The 25,850-nt window shown below is 57.7% G+C and overlaps 1 protein-coding gene across 2 annotated transcripts in view; it reads right to left on the reverse strand.

The window, feature by feature from the left end:
- KDM4B (lysine demethylase 4B) overlaps positions 1–25,850 on the reverse strand; it is a 116,417-nt gene that overhangs the window by 32,035 nt on the left and 58,532 nt on the right. For both annotated transcript variants that reach the window (XM_043911883.1, XM_043911882.1), the window contains exons 7-9: positions 21,504–21,553; positions 17,424–17,527; positions 13,133–13,270 (exon numbers count right to left, since the gene is read on the reverse strand). In XM_043911883.1, the coding sequence (XP_043767818.1) occupies positions 13,133–13,270; positions 17,424–17,527; positions 21,504–21,553 (292 nt within the window). The remainder of the gene's footprint in view (positions 1–13,132; positions 13,271–17,423; positions 17,528–21,503; positions 21,554–25,850) is intronic.

Here is a 25,850-nt window from a genome sequence, read left to right on the forward strand (position 1 = left end):
GCCCAAGCCAGCTGCTCTTGGGAGAATATGCACCCCCTCCCTGGAGCCCACTGGGACCTTGGTGGGCCTGGGCCAGTGGTGCACACCCCCTAGCTGGGCCTGGACCCCACTTTAAAGGGGACCGGGAGGCTGGACAAAGGGACTGGCCCCATGTAGTCTGGGGGCACCAAGTCTCCTTCTTACAGAGGTGCTAGCTCCTAACCTCAAGCCACAGATCTCACACATTCTGCCAGGCCAGCCCGAGGTTTTCTGACTTAACGACGCCAATGCTCACAAGTAGAGGAACACAGGAATCAAGGTCCCTGAATGACACCTAAATGAAGCGGTCAACCCCTCAGTCACCTCACCAGGGCCCCTGGCAGAAGACACAAAAGGGCCAGTCTTGGGGGTGAGTTTTATTCTATTTCTCAGGCTGGTGGGTGTGCAGGTGGGCCCCCTTTTCTTACTGAATCCACCCTAATATGCTGCACCCAACAGCAGTCACGTTCTGTCCACACCTCAGAGATGCATCTAAGACGAGGCCCAAGGTCCAGGCTTGGCTCCCTCTCACCTCAGAGCAGAGCAGATACGAACCTTCCTGGAGCTTCAGGACAGTCTGACAAGCACATTCCAAGGCTTCAGCTTCCCGAGGTTTGGATGTTTAAAAAGACAGGCTCTGATCTAAATTAGATTTGGCAATAGAAGCCATAAAGTCCCAGAGCAAAATGGTTTCCCACTTTTAGCTCCCACACTGGAACCGTCACGCCCTCCTTACTACTCAGGCTAAATGGCTTGGCCCCTCAGCCCAGCAACAGGCCTGGCCCTGCAGCAGCTTCCAGGGAGATGGGGAGAAACTTCCTTAAATGCCTGCGGAGGGGGCAGGAACTCAGGGCTGAGAAGGGCCACATCCCCCGAGGTCCCCCTGAGCTACCCCCTTGGCTGCCAGGACCAAGAGCCCCCTGTGTGCCTTTCCAGTCTGGCCCCTCCAGTTCTGGGCACTCTCTGCCCTTTCAAGGCCCTGGAGGGGGGTGGGGGGCTCCTCCTGCCTCCTCACCCTCCCCCCCAGTTACTGAGCCCCAGGGACTCGCCAGGGTCCCTAAGGACCCCAGTGTACATGTGGCCGGCCAGCTTCAGTTCTGCAGAAGGAAGGGATTCAGAGAGAGAAGGGGGTGAATGGGGGAGAGAAGACAGAGGGGTCAGGAAGGAAGGGGGCAGGAAGGATTCAGGGGCATCAGGGTTTCCACACAGGCCAGCACCCTGGCCACTGGGGCCTGGGCTGCTCCCCACACAGGGTGCCCCCAACAGGGGGCATGTAAGCACCCACCTACATGAACCCCCTACCCCACGGCTTGATCCCATCACAGCCTTATACAGAAGGCCGAGTCTTGACAGCACCCGTCAGAGCCTCAACAAGACGCACACCTGTCACTTCCAAATGACAAATGGTGAGAGTTATGACGGTGGAGTTCAGGGGCCCTGGGCCTGATCCACTCGCCCAGCTGGGAGCAGGCGGGTTGTCACCACATCGGAAGAGTGACACATCAAAGCAGTGCCATGCGTGCCCAGGTCTCGCAGGACCTGTAGCTGAGTTTGAGGAAAATGAGAAAACAGAGAACAGAGGTCTATCTCTGGTTATCAGACCAGGGGAGCCATGCAGGATAAATAGATTTTTCTTTTCTCTCCACAGCTTGAAAAAACAGAAATGAGAATTGTTGTGCGGATCAGAGAGGATGGCCCCTGGGGTCCAGCAGCGCTCAGCATGAGCTGTCCAGGCAGAGACGCAGGGGTGCCCCACATGGGGCGCGGAGCCGCGGTGCCTCCTGGGGACGCCTGGTTCCTCTGGGGAAGGAAGCTCTTAGTCTCTGAGCTGCAGGGCCCAAGTACAGCCAGGCCTCAGTGGGGAGAGGGGAGCAGGGACCCCCGGCTCCATTCCTCCGTCCACCCTCACTCATCTCTGGCCTTGATCCTTGACAAGGTCCAACTCCACCTGCTGACCCTTCCAGGCCCATGAAGCTCTCCCTTGAGCCATCCCACACCCACGGCTTCCGGGCAGGAGGAGGATGCTGGGAGGACAGGCCAGTACCATGGCCAGATGGTTGGGGTCTAAATGAGCCATTTCCTGCTCCCCTAAACCACAGCTATGAGACTCGCAAGTCAGGGGCACCTGGGGCCGCACGGTGTACCAAAAAATAACTAAAAATTCAAAAGATAAAAGGACTAGACAAAGTAGCAAAGAGGTAAGAAAGTATAAAGAAACAAGATCACACAATCTGAAAGTCCACCTGAATAAGAGAGTTTGAAACAAAGAGAAGAGATGGAAAACAAAGCCATCAATGAAGTAACTGAGGAAAATTTCCCAGAATCATTAGTTTCTAGACCAAAACGGCCGAAGGAGTGTCAGGTGGCTAAAATCAGACTCACACCAAGGACGTAATAAAGTAACTTCAGAACACAAAGAGGATTAAAGAAGTTTCTAGAAGGCAGAAACACCTACCACCCACCCAGGATTGGGGACTGGAAAAGCAGCTGGCTTTCTGCCACAGTAGAGGACAAAAACCACGCGTGAGTCAGACCTCCAAGTTCTGGAGGAAACCATCGCCCACAGAGACTCTACACCCAGCAAACCGTCAGCCCTGTCCTCAGCAGCAGCTCCCGGGAGAGCGCCTCAGACTCCAGGGTCAGACATTCCACTGCGCTGTTTTTCTGCCCTTTTTGTTTGTTCCCTATTTCCAGAGGCAGAAAGTCTCAGAAAACATTACTGCTCTGCTCCTTTCTCCGAAGTCCTCGGAGGATGCCTACTTCCAGGGCAAGGTCAGAGCAGGGTGTCTACAGAGAAAGGGAACGAGGGTTCCTTCCAGCACCCCGGCATCCTACCCTTCCCCAGGGCTTCCCAGGACATGCCCAGCCACTGACAGTGCTGGAGTGGGTCCCACTGAATCCGGGGTCCCCTCAGCAAGCATTTTGCTAAATGTAAAGAAGGCATCAGAAAGCAACATCCCACAAGCTCAGATATGCGCCCTGCACCTTCCTTGGGAGGGTGGCGCTGGCTTGCCTTGGAGACAAGGATCTTGTTTTAGGATCAGGATGCCCCAGTACTGGGAGCTTCGCTTATGTGATCTCATTTCCAACCGTGACGGCACAAGGCTGCACATCCTCTCCTCGGCCTCATGCCGTCAGGGTTGGAAATGGGATCACCTAAGCAATGTTCCCAGTACTGGGGCATCCTGATCCTAAAACAAGACCCCTCCAACGCTCCCTCCTCTTCCTCTGGCCCCCTCCCCTCCGGGCCCCCTTCCTCCCATTCATCTGTTCCATGAAAGGCATCTGGGCTGCTCTCTGTCTGGTTCCCCAGCCTCCTACTGCATTCTCAATGCCTAAGGAATTACGCTTTACAAACTGTAATCATCTCCAGCAAATCTGAAATCATATAAAACGATGTGCTTTGGGAGAGTGTAATGAAAGATCAAATGAAAAACCTACTGAAAGCCAGACCTTCCTTTAACACCTCAGCACAAAAGGAAACTCTCCCTCATGTCAAGCCCCACGGCCGGGAGAAGGGTTTCCACTGACCCCGCCCTCACACGAGACACCCCCTGACCCCAGCCTGTTCCCAGTGACCCTGAGGCCCCTTTTCTACAGGTCTCCCTGGTCAGGACTTCAGACAAGACCCCCGGAAGACACTGCCAGGGGCTCTGTATTCATCTCAAGCTGGGGGCCTCTTTGGGGAACAAACACACAAAAACCATCCGTGAAGCCACGGGTTGGACCAAATTATTTGGGTCCTGAGGCCTGAGATCTAAAGAATGTAGGGGCCCAGGATTTGGGGGGATCCTCAGCAGAGGAGAGTGAGGGCTCCCGTCTCCTGGCAGGTGTTCACCAGTGCGCCCCTCCCGGGCTCTGCCCCCACACACAGAGACGCAGCTCAGGACAGACTGGGGGAAGAGCCAGCCCCTCGCAGGGTGCAGAGTCTGAGGAACAGAGGGCAGCAGACACTCAGCCCCACTCCGCTCCCCCACCCCACTCCATCCCCACCCCCGCAGTTCCCACTTCCTCCTTCCAGGGTATACCCTGCATCCCCACACAGGACAGAGGCATCCGGTCATCCCAGAGAAGACCCGGCCATCACCATTCCCACGTGCCTCCCCATGGAATGGAGCACGTAACCAGCCCCTCGCTCCTCTCGGGGTGCACAGGGTTTCGGTGCCTGGATGGACGGCCCATCCACACGTGGGCATCAGGCCGCCTCCAGTCTCCTGCCACGTGGTTCAGAACCCACAGGCACGAGTTAACACAGTCCTGGCCACGGAGACTATTAACTCCCCTCACTCGGCAGACTCTTTGCTAACGGCAACCATCTCCTTGTCTTCTGACGGATGTGACCTGCTTTTTCCTTTCCGTTCTACTTTCTTTACCCCACAGTGTTCAGTCCACAGTCTTCAAAGCTCCGATTCTGATAGAAAACCCCCCCCTCACATCCCTACGGCCCTCCCCACCTCACGATGTCTGCCCTCAGTTCAGGGTTCCCTTGGCCTCTCAGCTGCAGGAGGCATCGCAAGGGAGAGGAACCTGGGCAGTCACTAATAATCACGGTCACCCCCCCGACTCCAGGTACACAAATGCCCCAACTCGCGGAGGCAGAGGACGGGGTCTGGGACTGTAGCAGGGGCAGGAAGCTGGAGCTCCCCCACTGAGGGTAAGACCCCTCTGTGCTGTAGGAAGTGGGCAGGAAGGACCCCAGAGGCACCCTGTGAAGTCACTGTATCCCCTACAAAAAGCTCATGTGGGGCACCTGCCCCACCCCCTCCACCAGGGGCCAGCAGCTAGGGAGCTGGGGGCCCACTGGAACCTGATCCCTAGGAACGCACACACCCTGCAGCATCTGCGCTGGGGGTAACCGGCCCTCCACCCCTTGTTGGAGAAGCCCTGCTCCAGTCTGAGCAGGGCCGGCAGCATCCATAGAGGACTCGGGTCACATCCCTGCTCCTCTGGTGGATGGAAGCGTTCAAGACTCTGGTGTATTCATGTCACAGAGTGCCCTCGACAGGGGAGAGGGCCCGAAAGCCACAGGATGTTGTCCCCGCCCAGCCCTGGAGGCCAGAAGTCTGAGATACAGGTGTGACCGGGCCAGGTCTTGAACCTTCCCTCCTCCAGAAGCCCCCGCTGGCTGATGCTGCCTGTCCCCCACATCGTGCCTTTTGTGGTCTCCCGGAGTCTGAGCATCCCAGGCGTCCTGTCCCCCGTCCGTGTCCCCCTCTGCACAGCTTCTTCCTGTCTCCCGGCATTTGCAGGGTGACTGCTGCTGAGCAGATGCAGACGGGGAGCAGCACACATGCTTCCGAGGGAACAATCCCGGGGTGGGGGCAGGGGGCACGTCTGCCCACAAAGCGTTAAACACCCAAGGACAGGGAAGATCCCCTGCTGAGGAGCCAGCATCTGCCAGGCCAGCTCGCAGCCTGGCCCCCTGTCTCTGATGTAATCACCAGCACGCTGCAGCAGGAGACGCAATAACAAACCAGTTCATTAGGAAATCCACTGGAAGCCCTCAGAAGCGCTTCATAAACAAAACCATTAGGTGCAGGGCTCCCAGGGCTCCCACGTCCGTCCTTCGCTGGGGAGGCTGCTTCCTGGGGGCTGGGCAAGGTCACAGATCGAACCTTTGACCCCCAGGATGCTACCCCCACCCCAAGGTCACTCTCTTTCCTCCTCTACACAGAAAAGCCTCATCCGCGTAGCACTGTGGCTGCAGCCCAGCAGCCGAACTGGTCCTCCTGTGAGGGTCCCCAGACTTCTCCCCTTCTCAGTTTAGTTCAGTCACTCAGTCGTGTCTGACTCTTTGCGACCCCATGGACTGCAGCGCGCCAGGCCTCCCCGTCCCTCACCAACTCCCGGAGTGCTCAAACTCATGTCCATGAGTCAGTGATGCCATCCAGCCATCTCGTCCTCTGTCACCCCCTTCTCCTGCCTTCAGTCTTTCCCAGTATCAGGATCTTTTCTAGTGAGTCAGCTCTTCACATCAGGTGGTCAAAGTATTGGAGCTTCAGCTTCAACATCAGCCCTTCCAATGAATATTCAGGACTGATTTCCTCTAGGATTGACTGTTTTGATCTCCTTGCAGTCCAAGGGACTCTCAAGAGTCTTCTCCAGCCCCACAGTTCAAAAGCATCAATTCTTTGGTGCTCATTTTTTTCTATGGTCCAATTCTCACATCCATACACAACTATTGGAAAAACCATAACTTTGACTAGACGGGCCTTTGTTGGCAAAGGAATGTCTGCTTTTTAATATGCTGCCTAGGTTTGTCATAGCTTTCCCTCCTCCCCCTCTACCCAGATGCTAATAAACCGGGTGCTCTGGGCCATGCTTCCCAATGGCGTTCTGCCTGAGGACCCACAAGCCCCTCAGCTCTCCTCTCACTGCAGCCCTTCACCCCCCGCCCCTCTGGTGACTGGGACACCCGTGGACTAGTCTCCCTTTGTTCCCCAGGCTCCAAGGGGAGCCAGCCCATCTGCCCTCTGTAGAAACCCCACCATCCCAAGTCTCAGTGTTGACCATGGCCAAGAACCAAATTCTGTCCACGGCAGGACAGTAGAAAGGTCTAGGTGCTGGTGTGCCCATGAAGTCCCCTGACCCAAACTACAGCCTGACCTAAGAAAAGCCTCCATGCCTTCCCTGGGCCAGACGCAGCCACTTCCCCCAGAACAGACCCTCTGGCAGCACCTCTGGGCAACATGGGCTGGATACCTCGGGAGGGCAAAGATGCCCCCCCTGAGGAGCCCCGCTGGCCCAGGGCTCTCACACGGGGGATCCAACAGCCCTAGGGGACACTGGGCGATATCTGGGACGCTTGTGGTTGTCACACTGGGGGGCTCCTGGTGCTGAGTGGGTGGGGAGAGGGCAGGGACAGCCCACAGATGGTGCAGCCCCACAATTCACAGTGCCGAAACTCTGGTCTGTGGATCTGAATCACAAGCTCCCAGTTCTCGTGGGAAAACACAGCAAAGCCACAAGGATGAGGGGCAGCAGGCCCAGTGGGGTGAGCAAGCCCGCAGCGGCCAGCACCCGGGCCAGAGCCGTGTGCTTGCTGGTGGGGACCCCCAGCGCTGGCAACCCACCAGGGGAACAGCCGGCTGAAGTGGATCCGTGAGGAGCGGGCAGCCCCCAGAGAGACCAGCGCAAGGGCACTTAGAGTATCTCTAGGGCCACCCTCTGAGTGGGGAGCCTGAACACAGAGGCCTGTAACCCAGGCGACAACCCCAGGCGGTTGGGCAGGAGGTGGGGGGCGGCGGACAGGAGACGAAGACAACAGGGGTGGGGGAGGGGGCTCTGGGCTGACGGGCGCCAGAATGAACACAGGCCAGGGGGGCAGAGGGGACGCAACAGACTGGCGTGCTCCCTGGGGGAGGGGCTGCAGCTACAATGCATTTGTGATTCTTTGCAATCACTCTGACTTCCTGAGAAGACAAACAGAAGGCTTCTCAGCTGCAAGGCTGTCTTGGAGGGACTTGGGGCATGTATGTCCCCCACCAGCCCCCCAGACAGAGTAGCAGGGAGTGGAGCAGGGATGACAGGTGGGCTCTGAACCTCAGGCTGGTGGAAGTCCTGCCTGCATATGAGCTGGTGAGGGTGTCTCTCTCTGCCTCCAAGGCTGCTCCCCAGACCCGTCCTTGGGAGTGTCTTCATGGGGGCACACAGTCCCCAGGGGAGAAGACTCCTTCTCAGGGACAGAAAGGCTTCCCTCTCTGAAAAGACGTGGGGTGTACCCATGGAGTCAGAACCTCATGGTGGGCACAGAGGACAAAAGTGTCCAAGTGGTCTGTGGGGTTGGGGTGGTGACAACAGAAAAGATGGCGCAACAACTGCTCCCGACCCTTCCTCCAGACCAGGCTCTCACCCCTGCCCAGGGGACATCAGGTCACGACCGAGGGGAGGAGGGAGCTCCCCCTGAGCCCCCACCGCCCATCCAAGGTCACAGTGATGCAGGGAGACTCTGCCTGAGACCCCCCTTCCAAATCAGGCCGGACCTGTTCTAAATGGTCAGAGTTAAAGCCAAAGCCAAAGTGAGCGGGGAGGCAGAGCGGGGGCCGTGCGCTCCTCTCCGCTCCCTCCCTCCCCACACTGCTGTGTGCATCCTGAGTTCCCAGGGCGGGATACGGCGGGGGACCGGCTTCAAGCTGCTGCAGGGACAGAGTGACAGGAAGCCTGGGGGAGGCTTGGGGGAGGGAAGCTTATTTTATACGGCATTGACCGCAGACCCTGAGCAGTGGCCACCACAGCTCCATAAATCAGGGAGCCAGGGAGGCGCAGAGGTGCCCAGGCCGGCACCTCGGGTGTGGGTGGGCCAGAGAAGCATCCGTCCGTCTGGCCCTCCTCTGCCCGCCCCCACCTCCCCCTATTCTGTCACCTCCCCTCATGGGGAGGGGCTCTCAGTTAATCACCCAGAGCAGGCGCGGTGTCACCAAACAGAAGGCAGGCGTCCTTGGAGCAGGGGGGACAATTTGGTTCATATTTCACAGCAGTGAAGTTCGAGGTAGCCCGGGTGGGAGGTTTCAGGGGAGGCCCCCCAACCCAGATCCAGAAGTGGGGGGATGTGGAGGCCAGGTCTTCCCGCCCTCCACGCTCAGCAGACACCTTGCCGGGGAGCAGACTTGCCCAGAGACTGAGAGCTGCCAGGCAGCGGCCCAGACAACAGGCGGAAAACCAGCTAAGCGTGCGGGGCTCCCAGCGTTCAAGCTGGGTTCTAAACCTCTCTTGCTCTGTTTAATCCGAAGTCAACTCCTGCGCCTTGTGGGGCGCCCCGGTGGAGGCAGGAGGCCCTTGTCAGGCTTCACCCAGTGCCACCCACCGCGGGAGCAACGAGGCCGCACAGCTAATCCAACGTGGTGTGCAGCCTTGTAGGACTAATTCGAGCTCAGAACTAAAAGGCTGATGTGTGCACACTTCATTTTCTGCAGTGAAGATGGAGCAGCCCTCTCATCTTCCCAGTTGGTAATCCCACTACAACGCCTGCCTGGGGAATTCTGTTCTTGGAAATGGAGCATAGGCCCGTGGAGGTGGCCCCTGCAGCCCCAGGCAAGCCCTGGACACCTGCCTGAAGGGGGCAGCCAGCCTGGGAGACAACGGAGGTGGGGAAGGTGTCTTCTGGAACGCCGGTGGGCCTGGTCATGAGGCCCAGAGTCAGAGCCTGATGCAGGCAAGATCCATCAGGAAAGCTGGAGAGAGAGACAGGGCTGCAGGAGCGGGGTTGCGGAGCTTGGGGAGGTCAAGGGAAAGGGATAGGTCAAAACCAAAGCAGCAGCATGTGACCTGAGGCAGGACTGGCCGCCGCTGGCTCTGATCTCAGGCCTGCTGAGTCCTCCAATTCTACCCCATGGAGCTAACATCGATCAACATTTGGTAAATACCCCTCCCCCCAACACACACACATGATGGGATTACATATTCATGATCCAAAACCTAGTTTTTCCGCCCAAAATGCCATTCCCATTTTTCCACGTCAGTAAACAGTGAACCTATTTTTGTGACTGCACAATATTCCATAGTCCACCCAATCCCCCAGTCATGGGTATAAATTTTCCTTGGTTAAAATCAGTGATGCAGCAGCTGGGGGCCAACGTGCTGGGAGGGAACAGCCCCTCTGATGCCACAGACCCTGGGGGCGGTGGAGGAAAGAGTGAGGGGGACCCTTCAGCCCTGACTGCCTGGAGCCAGGGTGTCCACAAAATCGATTCTCTAGACCAGGAACTGCACACTCCTGACAAGAGCCAACAGCAAATATTTTCTACTTTGCAGGTGAGATGGCCTGTTACGACTACTCAGCTCCACACCCAAATGCAAGCAGCCCCTGCACAGCATGTCAATGAATGGGTGAGCCTGTGCCAATAAAACTCTATTTATCGGTACTTCCCTGGTGGTCCAGTGGTTGAGTTTCTGAGCCCCCAAGGCAGGGGGCCTGGGTTCGATCCCCAGTCAGGGAACATCCTGCAACTAAGACCTAGCACAGCCAAACACAGAAATTAATTTAAAAAACTTTATCAATGTGAAATGTGAGTTTCATCTAGCTGCCATGTGTCACATATAACTTCTTTTGACTTTTTTTCCCCCAGCTCTTTAAAAACCTAACACTCGGCACTCCCCTGGCAGTTCAGTGGTTGAGACTCTGAGCTTCCACTGCAGGGGGCTCAGGTTCAATCCCTGGTTTGGGAAACTAAGATCCCGCATGCCACATGACGTGGCCAGAAGAACAAAGACATCTAAGCAAGGCTCTGTTTGCAGACAGTACCAGAAACAGTCAACCAGCCAGGTTTCATCTGCGGGCCCCGTTTGCTGACCCTGATCAGGAAGAAAGAGCAGGCACACCTGAAGTTCACACAGGCTGGTGAGCCTGGGCATTTAGCATTTCATGTGTCAACAGAGAGAATGACAGAAATGGGTCGATGGAGGGAGTGGGGGGTTCACTGGGCACCTGAGAAGCTAATGAACCAGCAAGTAAAAGGGTCTCTAGCGCCTGGGAAGTGGCCATTCTCCCCCAGGGCTGTGTCAGAGGAATGTGCTAGAAGGGGACACAGATTGGAGGGCAGGCACTCAGGCTGCAGGGAGAGGCCCCAGCTCAGTGGGAAGCAGGCTCTGGCTGCCCCTCTTCCCCACCCACCCCCTCCCTTAAATCCACAGCCCTAGCACCACGGAACCCGAACAGTCCCCTGCCCCTGATACCTCAGCTTGTCATCTGCGAGGCCAAGTGCCCAGGCAGCCTCTCCAGCCCAGACTAGTTATAGGGCAGCGGAGCTCGGAGGGTCACCAGCGAACAGCCCAGGAGCTGACATCAGGCAGCCATGGATGGGCACCCCAGGGCCAGTGGCCACTCCTGTGGGGCCCTACCCCAGCTGCCAGGCCCTTGGAACCCCGGCCCAGCTCAGAGCACCACACTGACTGGTTCAGTAATTTCATGCTACGCCGCCCGGCAATGTAAGCGTGGAGCCCCATCTCAGGCTGCACCTCCCAGATGTCACTTGTTTGTGAACACATGGCTGAACCCAAAATTGCTTTTAATATCCGGGCGGTCCCCACTGGCTCTGCAGCAGGATTGGCTCCAGCAGGGCCTCCAGGACAAGCCCCCGACGGACTGACAACTCAATCCAGTGCCCGATGCGGCCACGCGGCCCCGCACATGTGGAACTCTTGGTGACAACGCGAACACGCCCCGGGAGATGTAATTATTCCTCTGGATCTAAGCGGACAATTCTGACGTCCCCATTTCTCCTCTTTTAGCCAAGTTAAGACTCTCTGCCAAAGACACTCTCATGATTTTCTGAATTAAGTCTAAAAGCCCAACGCTTCACATCCCGGGGCGCCTCTCCAGTCTTCCTGGCTGCAAAGCCTGTTTCCTTTTCTCAACTGCACTGACACAGCAAAGTTAGAGAGATCATTAGAAAAACAGAGATGAGCCAACACGTCTAGACCGCCAACCCGTCTAGACTGCGCTGTGTAGCGGAGATGTGCCACAAAGCCACCCCCAGGGCTTAATTTTCTTAGTCTTTCACCCTCTTCCCCGATAGTTCAGCAGGTAAAGAATCCACCTGCAATGCAGCAGACACAGGAGATGCAGGTTTGACCCTGGGTTGGGAAGATCCCCTGGAGGAGAAAATGGCAACCCACTCCACGTTTCTTGCCTGGAGAATCCCATGGACAGAGGAGCCTGGGAGGCTATAGCCCGTGGGGTTGCAGAGGAGGGCACTACTGAGCGACTAAGCACATACAGCCTTTCACCCCAAACAGGAAATGAGACAGGAGGTGTTCCCTTTCAGAAGGGATCTCATTTAACCCTGTCTGCTTCCAAGTTCCAGTCTGTGAGCACCCTGAGAACCCTCGGTCTGGGCCTTCCTGCTCTTTGCCACATGCTGCACCTGGATGCCAATTTCCCTCCCCATGGGGCCATATCGCCAGGCCATGATGCCCAATCATCACAGCCTAGACCCTCTTCTCCAAAGATCTGGGGTCAGGGGTGGGCTGACCAAACCAGGATCTGGGCTCGAGGTTCTCCTGGTCCACATCGCCCCCACTTCCATGTCTGGGAGAAACCCACCATGCTCCCTAACCCTAGCCCCCAACAGCTGAGTGATTTCATGGAAGACCCCCAGGGCTCTGCTGAGGAGGCTGATAGGAGGCACCCCGATCTCACTGAACAGGCCCACGCAGGAGGGGCCTCTCCTGTTCCTTGTGCTCAGCGCCAGAGTGAGACGTGTGCATGGCTGGGCCCCTTTCTATGCTGGAGAGAAAAGATTAAAGCAGCTGAAGCCTGAGAGCCGGGGCCACTCGGCCAGCGCCCAGCCGGATGGGTAGAGCTCACTGGCTTCCTCAGGGTGGTCATGGTGCCAGTCCTGGGAGGAAGGTCACTGGCCCCAGCTGCCAAGGAAGGGCTGGGCCTGCTGCATGGCCAACAGCCCTCCTAGCGGCCTCCCCTTCCCAGGGACCTGCCCACTATCCAGCTGCTCCCCAGACATGCCACTGTGGGGCCTCGAGCCCCACTGAGCTGCCCATCAGAACCACAGATGGGTGCATGCACGGGAAAAAGGAGTTGAGAACAAGCACTCAGTTCAAGTATCAGGTCTGCAGACTGATTATCGTCCCTCTGGGAGCAGGTCGGCAAATTACCGTGGAACACAAATGAGTCTTCTGGGCTCTGAGTGACCACTGTGGATGACGAGGCAGCAGGAAGCCCTTGGGCTCGAGCACAGGGCCTGCCCTGCCAGGGCTCTGCTCTCTGTTGCACGTGCACTCACACACACACGCGCACACACACGCATGTGCACACACACTGCAGAGCCTGTAAAGACAGACTCTGGGGCCGGAGCAAACCCCGCACCTGACCAAGAGGCCCCTCAAGAGTCAACTAACAAGGAACAAATCTTCTCTGGCCCCCAGATGGTGGGAGCGCACCTGGGCTTGCCAGGACAGAGGGAGCCCTGAGCCAGGCCTGGCCAGGCCCCGGCTGCTGCACACACCTGACCTGCCTCCAAGTGAGGAATGAGCTGACGACATGTTTGCTGAGGATCCAGAAACAGACCCTGATGTTGAGTCTGAGCCCCAGGCTGAATATAAGCGGCTGTCACCTAGGCCCTGGGCTGGGGGAGCAGGTGGGGGGCTAGTGCTCACTCACCTGGGTGGCCACCTTGCCATAATCGATCCACCGCAGTGTGGCAAAGTTGGTGGACTCGGCGCAGTTGAATCCGTGGTTGAAGCCAGCATGGTAGCCGTAGGGGAACGTGATCATGAACTCCCCCGCCTCCTGGGTGATCTGAGGAGGGAGGAGTGACAGGTGAGGGATGAGGCCGGCTGGAAGAAATGCCCGACATGGGTCATCACAGGCTGGCAGCAAAGCCACCAGAAGCCACCGAGGGGCCCAGCAGGGGGGTGTGGGCTCCAGGACGTCCCACCAAGTGCGGGGACCTGACTTCAGGAGCCAAGGAGTCGGCCAGGTGAAAGGCCAAGGTTCTACAGGTTGCAGCCTGGTTCTCGTGGGGCCAGTAGAGCAGGTGAGGCAAGCGGCTGGGGTGGCTGCTACCAGCCCCATCGCTCACAAAGGCCCCACCAGGCCCAAGGGGACAGTCTGGACGCTCAGACAGGTGAGTTGCAGCACTAGGATTCTAGGTGCTTTCTGTTTGGGGCGGGGGGCAGCTTCTGCTTCGGAGGCAGGTGGCTATCACATCTCCTGTCCCCTGTGAGATGTTCCCACACGGCACCAGGGCTGGCAAGGTGGGCTGGTCAACTCTGGGGAAGCTCGGAGCCCTGGGAGCTCAGGACAGGCGTGAGCCTGCACCACGGCGTCCAGTCCTTGTGTGAGGAAGGAGTAGGCCCACCCATGAAACGGCCCCAGATGCTTGCCTGAGTCACCCCACCACTGTGAGCAGGGAGCCTATCCACTAGATCCAGACATGGGTCCTTCCAAGTGAGGGTAGAGCAACTGAAGTGACGTATCAGCAGGCTGGGAGGACACACATCAAGGTCAGAACCCCACAGGAGGAGCTGATGTTTCTAGGCATATTCAAAATGGTCTGGACAGCCAGACTTTGGTCCGGCCTCTGCATCAAAGACGCCAAACCCAGGAGCTGGGTTTGAGGGATGGGGGATGATGACAACACACAGAGGCGTCCAGTACTGTCACCCTGAGGCCTGGAGAAGGTGGGGGCTGCAGCCTCCTCCCCACTGACCATCCCCAGCCATCAACAGTTGTTCCAACAGTAGACTGTTCTGAAAGAGATGAGAAGTAACAGCAGCCAGCATGCCCGTTCATGGTGTCCTGCGGTGCAAGGTGTGGCTGTTGGAACGGAGGCCATGTGCAGGAGTGACCTCTGGGGTCGGGAGGGCCATCATTTCCTGGATTGAGCTGGGAGCAAAGATCAGCTTGTCTGGAGTTCCAGGGACTGTGGCCCCAAATGTGCCCCCATCCCATCCTCCTCGTCTCTCTAGGGTTTCACGGACCCTGAACACACCATCTCTGCTCTGGGTCTGGCCTCTTCCGCTTGGTACATCCTCAGGGTTTATCGTCCCAGTGGGCACTCCGCTGACTCCTTTTTGTTCCTACAGGGCCTCCTGTCACGCGGACGTGTCCTACTTGCTCATCTGGCCTCCTGCTGACAGGCCTGAGGCTGTTCCCTGGTCGGGATGCAGCGAGCAGAGCAGCGGGGCCAGTAGAACCACTTCTCCAGATGGTGCTGGTGTTTCTTGCACCAACGTGGCAGTGAGGGTGAGATCCCCCTGCCCCCTTGGCAGTGTCGGGGGTGTTCACGGCCCAGGTAGGGGGTACAAGGCTCCAGCCCTGCCCCCAAGTTGGTAGGTGCCACCCACCACATCTGGTCCTGGTGTTTCTGGATCTGCCGTTGCAGGTGCGTGCCTCCTTTTGCCAAGTGTGTCTGTTCAATTCTCCTGCCCCACTTAGAGGCTGTTCACTGCTTTGTCACTGACTATGGTTCTGTGCCCTGCTAATAACCCCAGAGGGATGAGTAGAAATCGCTGGATTTATCTAAGGAACTGACGAGGAGTCAAACCTTGGCAGGGGAAGGGGAGCGGCGGGAGGTGGTGGGGGGTGAGACGTCCAGAAACCAACCACAGAGTCAAAAATCAATCAAAACTGATGTAGCCTGGAGGAAAGCCAGTCCTTAAGAACACGCTGATATTTTTCTTTTCAAATAATGAATTGCACCAATCAAGGGAAGTCACTGTGCATTAAGTTATATTTTTAAATTCCAGTCCAAGTGACAGCTGTGTTCAGGGATGAAGTGACGGTAGGAGAGGGGTAGGTGGGGATGGGCAGCGTCCCCAGGACCAGTGGCCAGCATCCTTGGTCCTCAGGCAGGGCCCCCTGGGTCGGCTTCTGTCGCAGGACTCAGGAGCTCATGAAATGGTAAATAAACTCGGGTTTGGGGACGGCCCGTTAAACCCAGTTACTGATTTTCTCATCCTACTTGAGCTGATCCTAGAGAGTGCTGTCTCACTCTTCCTCCGATGCCTCTGAGCACGGCTGGTCTGCTAGAGCCTCGGGGAGTCAGTGGGGTCCCTGTCACCAAGCCGGAGCCCCCCGCCAGACCCCTCCCATAAATCAAGGCCCAGAAGGGAAGGTGTGCTCATTTGGAATGACAAGAAGATTATGTTCCCTTCAGAAAATCTACATCTCGGTGGCTCCACCTCGGGCCCACGGAGGCTGTCCTCCATGTCACTGCCATCAACGTTAGCCCGACAATAAATTAGAAGGCATCGGGGATGATGGATCAGCCTTGAGGCAGAGCAGTTGGGAGAGGAGGGAGCATGGGCCCCACACGCCAGTCACAGAGGAAGCCCGGAGCTCGGCTGCCCCTCGAGCTCTTGGAGAATGAATGAGGAAGTCTGTGGCACATCACAGAAACACACACTTTTAATTATTAAAAAGCTCCACTATTGATCTGCTTTTTCTTCCAGAAGTAAATACCATTACGAAGATTTATAAGTGGAGTGTGGAGTGACTCTTCTACCAGGAATTCAGATGAGGGGCTACATGTGGAGCCCTAAGAGAGGCGTCCATCTCTGACTCTGCGGGGCCTGGAGCCTGGTCCCCAGGCCTGCAGCCCATGGAGGGCTCTCTGCTGCCGGACAAGGGCCTGGGTCCCACAGCCTCAGAGCGAAGCTCTGTCCTGGCCCCTGTGGGAGCCGGTATGGCCGCGGAGCCCAGCCTCTCCTGGGTCACCAGCAGGGTCACCAGCGGGAGGCCACTGCCTGTGGGTCGTACTCAGATATTGCACATATGAGCCGCAGGACCACACCGGCACCGGCCTGGGAGGATGGACAGCGACCACCAGCTGACTCCCACGACCTGCATCCCTCTCCAGGATGCAGGGCTGTGGAGAATGTTCTTCACAAAGCGATGGGAAACAAGGACCTCTCAGTCCCGTGAGCAATGCTGTTATCTGTCTGCAAGGTTTCTGGTAACGAACAACGATCCAACCAGAAGACAGAGGGGGCAGAGAGAACAGGGACAGCCGCTACCTGAAGAGCAGTAGTGGTGGGGGTGGCCCTGGCAGGAGAGGCCACACCCCCATCCGCATGGTGATGCTGCCTGCGGCTGTGTGCCTGAAAACATCAGAGCCAGTTTTCGACTTGCTGACACCCAGGGCCAGAGGCAGGCATGGAAGTCTGCTCACAGAGCTCGCTCTGTGCCTGACAGATCACTCTCTGGGGAGACCTGCAGGAGCTGGGCTGCCTCTGCCCTCAGGGCCATGGCCCACATGCCTTCCAGAAAGTTCCAGGCATGGGCCATTCGCCTGGACCCTCGTGTCCAGGAGGCTTGTCTGTAGGGAGGGACTGGCCTGGCGTGACGAGGACTGGGCCCACTCTCGGGACAGAGGCGCCCAGCCCCAGAGCTCAGTCCCTGCTGCCCATCCCACTCTCCCAGGTGGTGGGGTCCCTGCAAACTTAGCCCCCAATGTGGCCTCACCCCTCACAGCCCCATGCGGACACCTTACAGGAAACTGCATGAGGTCACAGCTTTCATGCTGCAGACGAGTCAGACGCTTCATTTCTAAACAGGTGTTCACTCCCTCTGGAGTGAGGCCGTCTGCCCTGGGCATGGGTGGGGTAGGCAGGGGGCTCCCACAAAGGGGGGCCCAGCTCCTCAGCACTTCATGCAGAGTCGTCAGGAGCTGCCCCCACCATCCACTCCCCAGTCTGACCCTAGGACCAGCAGATATTCGGGTCTGGGTTGGGAGGGACCGGGAGGGAAATCCCTCCTGATACCCACCTCCACCCTCACCACCACTGTGGAGGAGCTGTCGGCCCAGGAGTGCAGCCAGATCCCAGCCTGCAGTCCTTCTAGAACCTTCTCCAGCGTGAAGACACCAGTTTCCTGGGGCGCTCACAGTCAGCAGGGCCCGGGCCCAGAAGCCCGTCCACTGGCAGGCTACATACCCGCCCCTACATACCCGGCTGAACGGGATCCCGTACTTCTTGAGGATAATGGGCGAGATGAGGGTCATCTTGTGCCGAAGGAAGGCATCGCAGCCCTGGGAGCTTCCGGGGAAGAAGCCTGGAGCAGACGAGACAGTGTCAGCCAGATGGGGCGGGGTGGCCAGGCGGCCCTGTCCTCCTCTGGCCCGGCAGGAACGAAATACCCAGGGGCCTGCCAGGCGGAGTGTACCCACGTACAGCACCACATTTGTGACTACAGACAAGGTGTGCGGTGGGGGCACAGCTGCCCACAGACTGCCCCCGACTCCGAGCTCCCCTCAGGGGCCTCCACACGGTCACTCGGCCACGTGAGAGGGCAGCCGGGAGACAGGACAGAGGAGCTGCTCTCTAGAGCCTGATGAGTTATGGGGGTGAGGAGTGAGCGGGGCCTCCGTCCCCCCCACACACTGACCAACTCCACAACAAAGAGGGGGGCTGCCTGAGTGGGCGAGGGCTCTCTACCCACATGGTCCCATGACCCACCTACCCATGGCCCAGACCCACAGGACATGGGGGCAGAGTGGGCGACCCAGGCCTGCGCCTCTATCTGTGCTCGCAGCCCCTCTGCTTTCTGCCCCAGAGGGCACCATGTAGCTAATTTAAAAGATGATCCACGAGTCCACGGGAGGCCCAGACACCTAGACCCAGACACCAGGCTTCACCAGCACAGCTCAGCACTGTTCCCACATCACATGTTGGCTGAAATTCAAGTCACTAACAGGCTAGTCACGTGGTTAAGGAAAAGCCAACCTCAGGTTCTGCCCATGGTGGCTGAGCTTCTCACCCCAAACCACACAGAGTGGGCACAGCAGGGCCGCATGGCTCCTCAAGGTGTGGGACATGTCCCCAAGGCAGTAGCGTGCACCCCCAAGTGCCCACCTCCCTCCAGGGCTGACCCCCAGGCCTGGGTGGCCCCGGAGCCCTTCCAGTGAGACCAGCCAGTGCACACCCTGGATGGGCACGTGCGCACGTGCGTGTGTGCGTGTGCGTGTGTCTGTGTGCACACATGGCCCCACCCATACACCGAGGCTGGAGGAGGCTCCTGATGGCAAGGACTCAGTGTGGAGGTTCTGGAAAGAGCCAGGACGACCGAATCCCACACTCTGCTCTGCACTAAAAGCATTTCCATTAGAGTTACGGCTGCCTGCCGCCTGGCCCGCCGGCCTCTCTGCAGTTCCTCTTTTTAATGCACAGTTTAAGTGGCTCTCATTAAAGCTCTAATAAAGGCGCACATTTTAAGTGATTAGCACCAATAATGCGCCAACACATTAACGCTCTCCCCGTGGGCTGCACAACCCTCCCAGCGAGCCCATTCAGAGCGCAGCTATTCATTTTCCATATTAACTGCAACCCCCTTCCACCCATCTCAACAAAGCCGCCCGGGAGGCACACCCCCAAAAAGTTTGGAAGGGACGCCCAGGAGGGCAGTGAGTCACCAGCCCTGGAGCCTCCTCAGTCCTTCCTCTGAGGAGGGGAGAGCAGTCCGAGTGAGAGGCTGTGGAGGAACCATGAGATCCCCCACCCCTCCTCCGGAGCTGTTGGCCCCTTCCCTGAATTCCAGGTGCAGCCTGACTTCACAAGGGCCACCTTCCTGCCTGCCCACCCACCCATCCTCTCCCAAACCCGGCCACGGAACCAAGCCCTCCACAGATGCCCAGGCAGCAAGGCAGCATCCAGGTCCAGGCGTCAGAAAGGCCCCGGCAGTAGTTCCGGCCGCCTCCAGCTTCTCTAGTTGGCGCTCAGATCACCCCACACTTTTCTAGTAGAGAAGGCACATTGACAGAGAACAGCCGGGCGTGGCTAGCTGCAAACACCCTTGAAAGTGAAAGTGAAAGTGAAGTTGCTGAGTCGTGTCCGACTCTTTGCGACCCCATGGACTGTAGCCTACCAGGCTCCTCCATCCATGGGATTTTCCAGGCAAGAATACTGGAGTGGGTTGCCATTTCCTTCTCCAGGAGATCTTCCTAACCCAGGAATTGAACCCAGGTCTCCCGCATTGTAGGCAGACACTTTACTGTCTGAGCCACCAGGGAAAGCCAAACACCCTCGGCCCCCCACCAAACAGCAAGAGCAGAGATGCTGAAGACAAGGCCCAGGGTCCCCAGAGAGAGACCACCTGTGCTAATGTTCCTGGCTCTGCAGGTGGGGGTCTGAACTGTGGCTCCCCCAAGACATCCATACCCTGATCCCCGCAGCCTGTGTAAGGTCCCCTCCCCGGAGAAAGGGGCTCTGAAATGGGATCAAGTGCAGGCCCCTGAAATAAGATGGGCCTGGACCCCTATGGGGGCCTGTGACATCCTGAAGGTCCTTCTAAGACGGGGGCAGGGGAGACCCAACCATAGCAGCGGAAGCCATGGGCCAGGGAGACAGAATGAGAGCGATGTGGCCCTGAGTCCAGGATGGGGCACCTCCAGAAGTCAGAGAAGCCAGAAATTGGGTTCTGCCCCACCCCACTCCACCGAGGGGGCCTCAGGAAGGAGCCAGCCTGCTGATGCCTGGACCTTGGCCCCAAGAGGCTCGGTATAGACTTCTGACCTCCACAAGCGTAAGAACACAAAACTGTGGGGGTTTAATTAGGACTTTTTTTTTAAACTGTAGTTTAAGGTTCACAGCAAAATTGAGGGGATTGGTGTTGTTTTAAGTCACTGAGTTTGTGATGCGTGCGTGCTAAGTTGTGTCCAACTCTTTGTGACACCAAGGACTATAGCCCGCCAGGCTCCTCTGACCATGGGATTCTCCAGGCAAGAATACTGAAGTGGGTTGCCATTTCTTCTCCAGGGGCTCTTCCCCTTCCCCACCCGGATCGAACCCGGGTCTCTTATGTGTCCTGCACAGGTTGGCGGGTTCTTTACCACGAGTGCCCCCTGGGAGTTTGTGGTAATTTGTTACATCAACCAGAAGCTAATACAACAGGAAAAGACATTTTTCATTGGCATTTTAAAAAGTCAGATAATGGGGAAAAAATCTAATTTGGCTTTCCCTTTAGATCTTAGGAAGTAAGTGCAATTGGCCTTTGCCAGAACTGGCTGTCCTGGAGTTCCCACCAGGAGAAACATGCTCCCCAGGATGGGAGAGGCACGGAGGCCGGCGGCGGGCCATCAGGGAGCCTCGCCAACACCAAGCCACGGCTTTGGAAGGTTCCACCGCCTGAGGGCACCAGCTGCCTGCTGCTGCCACAGAGGTTAGGGTGGCCAGAGGCCCGGCGCTGTCTGAGAGGCAGATCCTCACCCCCACCTGGATGCAGCCTGTGAAGGAGGGGCCACTCTTGACTGTGGAGCAAGGGCTGATGGCTGGGCCAGTCGTCTGCTACTGTCCGTCCAGCACTGACAGCCACCCACCCTCATGACACAAGAGCCTCTGTGGGGACAGGGCAGGGGCATGATGAGAGTGACTCAGGGCCGTGGCCTGGCCCTCCACTGGGGCACACAGAGGCCTCAGGGCCTCCCAGCCGGGATGTCTGCTTGTCTCGAAGGATTCCGTGCCCTGAGGGCCTTCCTATGCCTGAGTGGTCAGTGGCCCCCTGTCCAGACACAGCCCAGGACCCTCTCTGATAAATCCCGTCAGCCCAAGAGGCCCCAGCTAGGGCCTCAATCCAGATAGCGGGACATTTGCTGAGGGAGCCCGGGTGATCCAGTCCTGCACGGACAGCAGACGGCCCCACGGCCCCCACTCGGCCGTGCAGCACTGTGAGGACCTCCGAACTGAACTTCTCATGTTCAAGACTGAGCAAAGGCTCTGCAAAGACAGAGGAGTGCGGGATGGAGGCCCAGGAGCTGGGGGGTGGGGGTCGAGAACACTGGCTGCCTCCAGCCTGCAAAGCCTGGGGTCACATCCCAAACTCTGTGCCAAGAGTCTGGAAAACAAGAGTGTTGAAGCACACATCCGTGCAGCTTGTGTCAAGCGACAGACCCACAGTTGGGGGACCACGGCCTGACCCAGAGGGAAGGAAGGGGACACAGTGTGGGACACCGACACCCAGACAACAGCAGGAAGTCGGGGAGGGTGGGGCTGCCAGCCCGCGGCCCACCCAGCCCCAGGGGGCCCCGGGCACCTACCGATGGCCAGCCGCTCCAGGCGCTTGCCGTGCTCCGGGGGGATGGCATACCTACGAGAGAAGGCAGGCACATCAGAGTTGAGAGCGTGTGGCCAGGTGGATACCTCCATTTTCAAACAAATGTGGGGTGTGTCCTTTGTCCAAAGGAGGAGGGAGGATGGTAAAGGGTCCGACTGCAGTTATCAGACCATCTGCCTCCAGACCTGTTGGGAGAAACTCCAGACAGTGGCTCTCAAGCCAGCGATCCTCCCCCCAGGGGACACCAGGCCACATCTGAGACATTCCCAGTTGTCACCACTGGGGGGGTGGTTCCTGGCAGCGAGGGGGTGGGGGCAGGGATACTGCTCCATGGCCCACCCCCACAGAGTGACCTGCCCAAGGCTGCAGTGCGGAGGGGTAGGGGCACTGTGCTCCTGAATCAGCCGGGCAACACCTGGAACTAGAACAAGACCCTGTGAGGGCGCATCCCCCCAGGAAGCCAAGTGGAGGACCACAGGGAACACAGAAGATCCCCCAGACATGGCAGCCAGCTGAGCCCACCCCAATGGAGAGGTTTACCACTGCTCTTAATAAAATAAAAGGGGGCGAGGGGAGGAGAGGTGAACGCTGTGCTGTCTCGTTTATCCAACAGGATAAACACAATTAATTTCCGAGCATGCTCAGGGCCCTGGAGGCGGTGGCTGTGGCACCTTTAATTCTGCTGGCGTCAGAGAATTTCCCATTATCTGGACAAAGAGGAGGCGACTCTTTTTTTAAACGGCCTTTTATCGCTTACATAAAGATGATTAAAATTCATCCCAATCCAAGGCACCTTGGTGGGATTAATGTCACCCCCCACAAACAGCAGAATGAAACATTCCGTCCCTTCTGGGAAGATGCCCAGGGCTGGGAAGGAACTAATTTACGGCTCCAAGGCTGTGATGATTAATGCAATATCGCGGGTCTACAATGCTGCTTTCACTTAATTACCGCCTGTAATTGGGAGTTGTAAAGATAAGATTAATTGAATCTGGTGGATGTTAAAAGTTGAATATGTTGGCACGTGGCTCCTCTGTTATCAGAAAGTACAGACTGCAGGACGCAGGCCGAGTGTTCAGAAGGGCAGCCCCTGGAGAGAGGAGAAAGGACTCATGGACGGAAGTCAGCGGCCATGGGGACATCCGGACTCCGAGAGCCAAGAGCACGTGGCGCCTGCCACAGTCGGCAACCACCAGGCGAACCCCTTGGGGTACTGAGAGGCCCCAGAGCTACCCTCTCCCACCTCCAGGGACCCTGCAGGATGAAAATCTCCGTCTTCAGGGGAGGGCGGGGTGCTAGTCCTGACTACGTAAGCGCTGAGCATGGACCATCCAAACAAAGGAGGCAGGGAGGGTGTTTGTAGCTTCATCAGTGCAGCTGTGAGGGCTCCCCGAATTCTACTGGCTGTGGCAATGTAGGTACACACCGAGCCCCCACCCAGCCACAGCCCTCCCTTGCAGAGCAGACATTCACCACTGGAGGAAAGTCCCCAAACCGAGGGGCTTCAATGGCAGAACCTCATGGGGTCTCCAGTCAGGGCCCGGGTCATGTTACATCATCACAGCCCCACCCAGCGTCACACCACCGGGTCGGACTCGGGTCTGGGAGGAGAAAAAAGAGAGGAAGAAGGCAGAAGGGCTCCTTGGGTTGAGCTGGGCTGCTTACTCACCCTCGAGGTGGCAAGCATCTGTCTGGCTATTAGAGAGCAGGTTCTGGGGCCATAAAACAGAGTCAGCTTTATTGGTCACCAATATGGGGGCAGTCTGTCCTGCCCCCCAGGAACTCTGTCACAACACAAGGTCAAACCTCACGGCCAAAATCAATCTGCTCTGTCCACCTGAGATCCCAGGCAGCTGCTCTCTGGACGTGGCAGCCCTGGTCACCGGGGTGGCAAAGGATGCTTGCCTATTTCGACGGACAGACAGTCTGCCCGGGACCACATCCATCTCACGATTGGGCTGGTGTGAGGTCTCCCGGCTGGCAGGCAGCCCTGCCCCAGCCCACACACAGTCCCCCTTGGTTCCCCCATCCTGCTCTCTGCCAGCATGGGCGCCCCTCTCCAGCAAGGCTAGTTTTCTGCACGTCTTGCTGCACTATAGCCATCTCCCCGGTCCAACAGCCCCTCCCTCCTCCCGGGGGTAGGGTCCAATCCCAGACGGCACAGTCACGGCAGAAGAGCCTGGACAGGATCGGGCAGCGCTACTCCCAGAATCTGGTGACCACTGGGAGAGAAAATAGACTGGAGGTTTGGGGGCCAGAGTCGGAAATGGGGGAGGCTGCAGAGGGACAGGCCACCCATGGAGGGGGTCACACTGGTTCCTCCACCCACAGCACGGGGAGCCCCAGTCCTGAGGCCGACCAGGCAGGTCCCTCTGGACCTTCTCCACGTGTTTTCCCAGCCCTTCCTATGCACCCCTCTTCCTCCACCCTTTCTCTCTGGTAGTGACAGTTCTTAAACAAACTGCTTCTGGCCAACACTCAACCAGAAAGTTGTGGAAAATTCAGCGCTCTTGGCTTGGTGGCCCTGGCAACCATGGGCATGGGACCCCGCGAGGCTGCAGCAGGACCGGACAGGCTCCATAACTCCGGGTTTAATGTTGTGGAATCGCTGAGGAGGCCGAGAGAGACGAAGTCGACCATTGTTTGCCAGATGCCTTTTTCAAAAAGGCAGTCATCTGTAAGTATCAAGGGCTTCAGTGAGAAAATAAAATGTTTTTCGATCTGCTGTACAGCCGTGGAGGTGATGGGAAAGACCAAGCCAGGTCTCTCTGGAGCTGGCTCCCAGGCAGGGACACAAGACATGTGTAAAGCCACAAGACAGTGAAGAGACAAGCCCGATCCAGCAGTTTCACTGTTCAAGTGACTGGCTGATGAGCACAGATGTTTCTGGGAACAATGGTGATCATGGCCCGGATGTCATAATCTAGAAGGAAGCGGCCCCCTGGTCTGCGGAGAGACAGGCGGGCTGCACCACAAGGTGGGCATCTGCCAGCCTCTCCTCCAGGTTCCTCTTTTACAACTGAGGCCTGGAGGAGTGGATACACGTCCCTCGCCCCCAATCACAGCCACTCCCCAAAAGGCAATGCAGAAACCACATACCCGGCATAGGGTGAGAGGGAGGCCTGGGGCCATGGCTGCCAGCAATCACGTCCGAAACCCATATCCTGACACGGGTGTGGGGGCTGGACGTGCTTACAGGGGGCCAGGGACACACTGAGGCTGGACGCCAAGGTGGGCATCCCCCGGGCCCTACTGAAACCAAGCTGGAGTCCAGTAAGGAAGCTGGGGCTCCTGGGTGCTGGTGGATAGAGGCCTCAGTCCAGCAGGAGGGCAGCTCTTGAGCCCAGGAACATAGGGAAATTGAAAGGAAATGCCCTCTGCGGGCAGCTCTCGCCTCGGGCCGGGGACGGGCCGCCTGCATTCCTGCCGAGACAGCGGGCCGGAGAGTCTTCCCGTCCGCAGCAGAGGATGCTATTAATAGTGTCATTTTCTTGGTGTTTTGTTTATTCCCCTGGAATGGCTTGATGGATGTGAATAATTATCAGACTATAAAAGCCAGCAAATGTGCTATTTTCTATCGCTCTAAATCATCAAACAAATAAAGTGTGAAACAGCATTTTTGAATATAATTTTCCCCTCTAATGGCTTAGAATTATTATCAAGAACAATGAAAATAAATAAGCAAATGCCTTGTGAGTTAAAAATTAAATGAGTGTGTCAGGAAGAGGAACACAGGCAGTCGTGGAGAGTAGGGACCTGCTCAGGGGCCATTGGTTCTGCTGATGGAACAAGTGGCTTCGGGCCCCAAGGGTACCCAGGCCTCTCTGGGTGGGGACTCCCACCATCTGGTGCCCTCTGGCCCGGAAGTGGGTCCCTGGGACCACCTCCCAGGAGGGAGGGCTACACTGGCAGGTGTGCACCACAGTACCTGCGTGTCCAGCTGACCCCCGGAAGGTCCAGAGAGTCGTGTGCCACTGCCCTGGGACGGCCACATGAGACCTCAGAAGACGAGGCAAGTAGGGGGCTGGCCTCTGCCCCTCCTCTTCCGGGCCATGGACAGACAATGCCAGGTGGGTACTGCCTCTCAGAACAGCAGGAAAACCTGAGGTCCTCAGACAAATTCTCAGGACAAGGAACACCCACTCCAGTGGGAGACAGCGTACCCCCCAGGGCCCACTGGCTCAGCTGGCCGCCCACCCTGGACTGCAGGGCCTCGCAGAAAGGATTGAGTTCCCTGAGATCGGGGCGTGTTGCCATGGTAACGAGGTAATTCCCACATGCTCCTGCCAGCTGCCAGGGTAACGAGACTTGAGGGGGCCTGCCTCTCAGA

This window comes from Cervus elaphus, chromosome 9, assembly GCF_910594005.1.
Source record: "Cervus elaphus chromosome 9, mCerEla1.1, whole genome shotgun sequence".
Taxonomy (NCBI): Eukaryota; Metazoa; Chordata; class Mammalia; order Artiodactyla; family Cervidae; genus Cervus; species Cervus elaphus.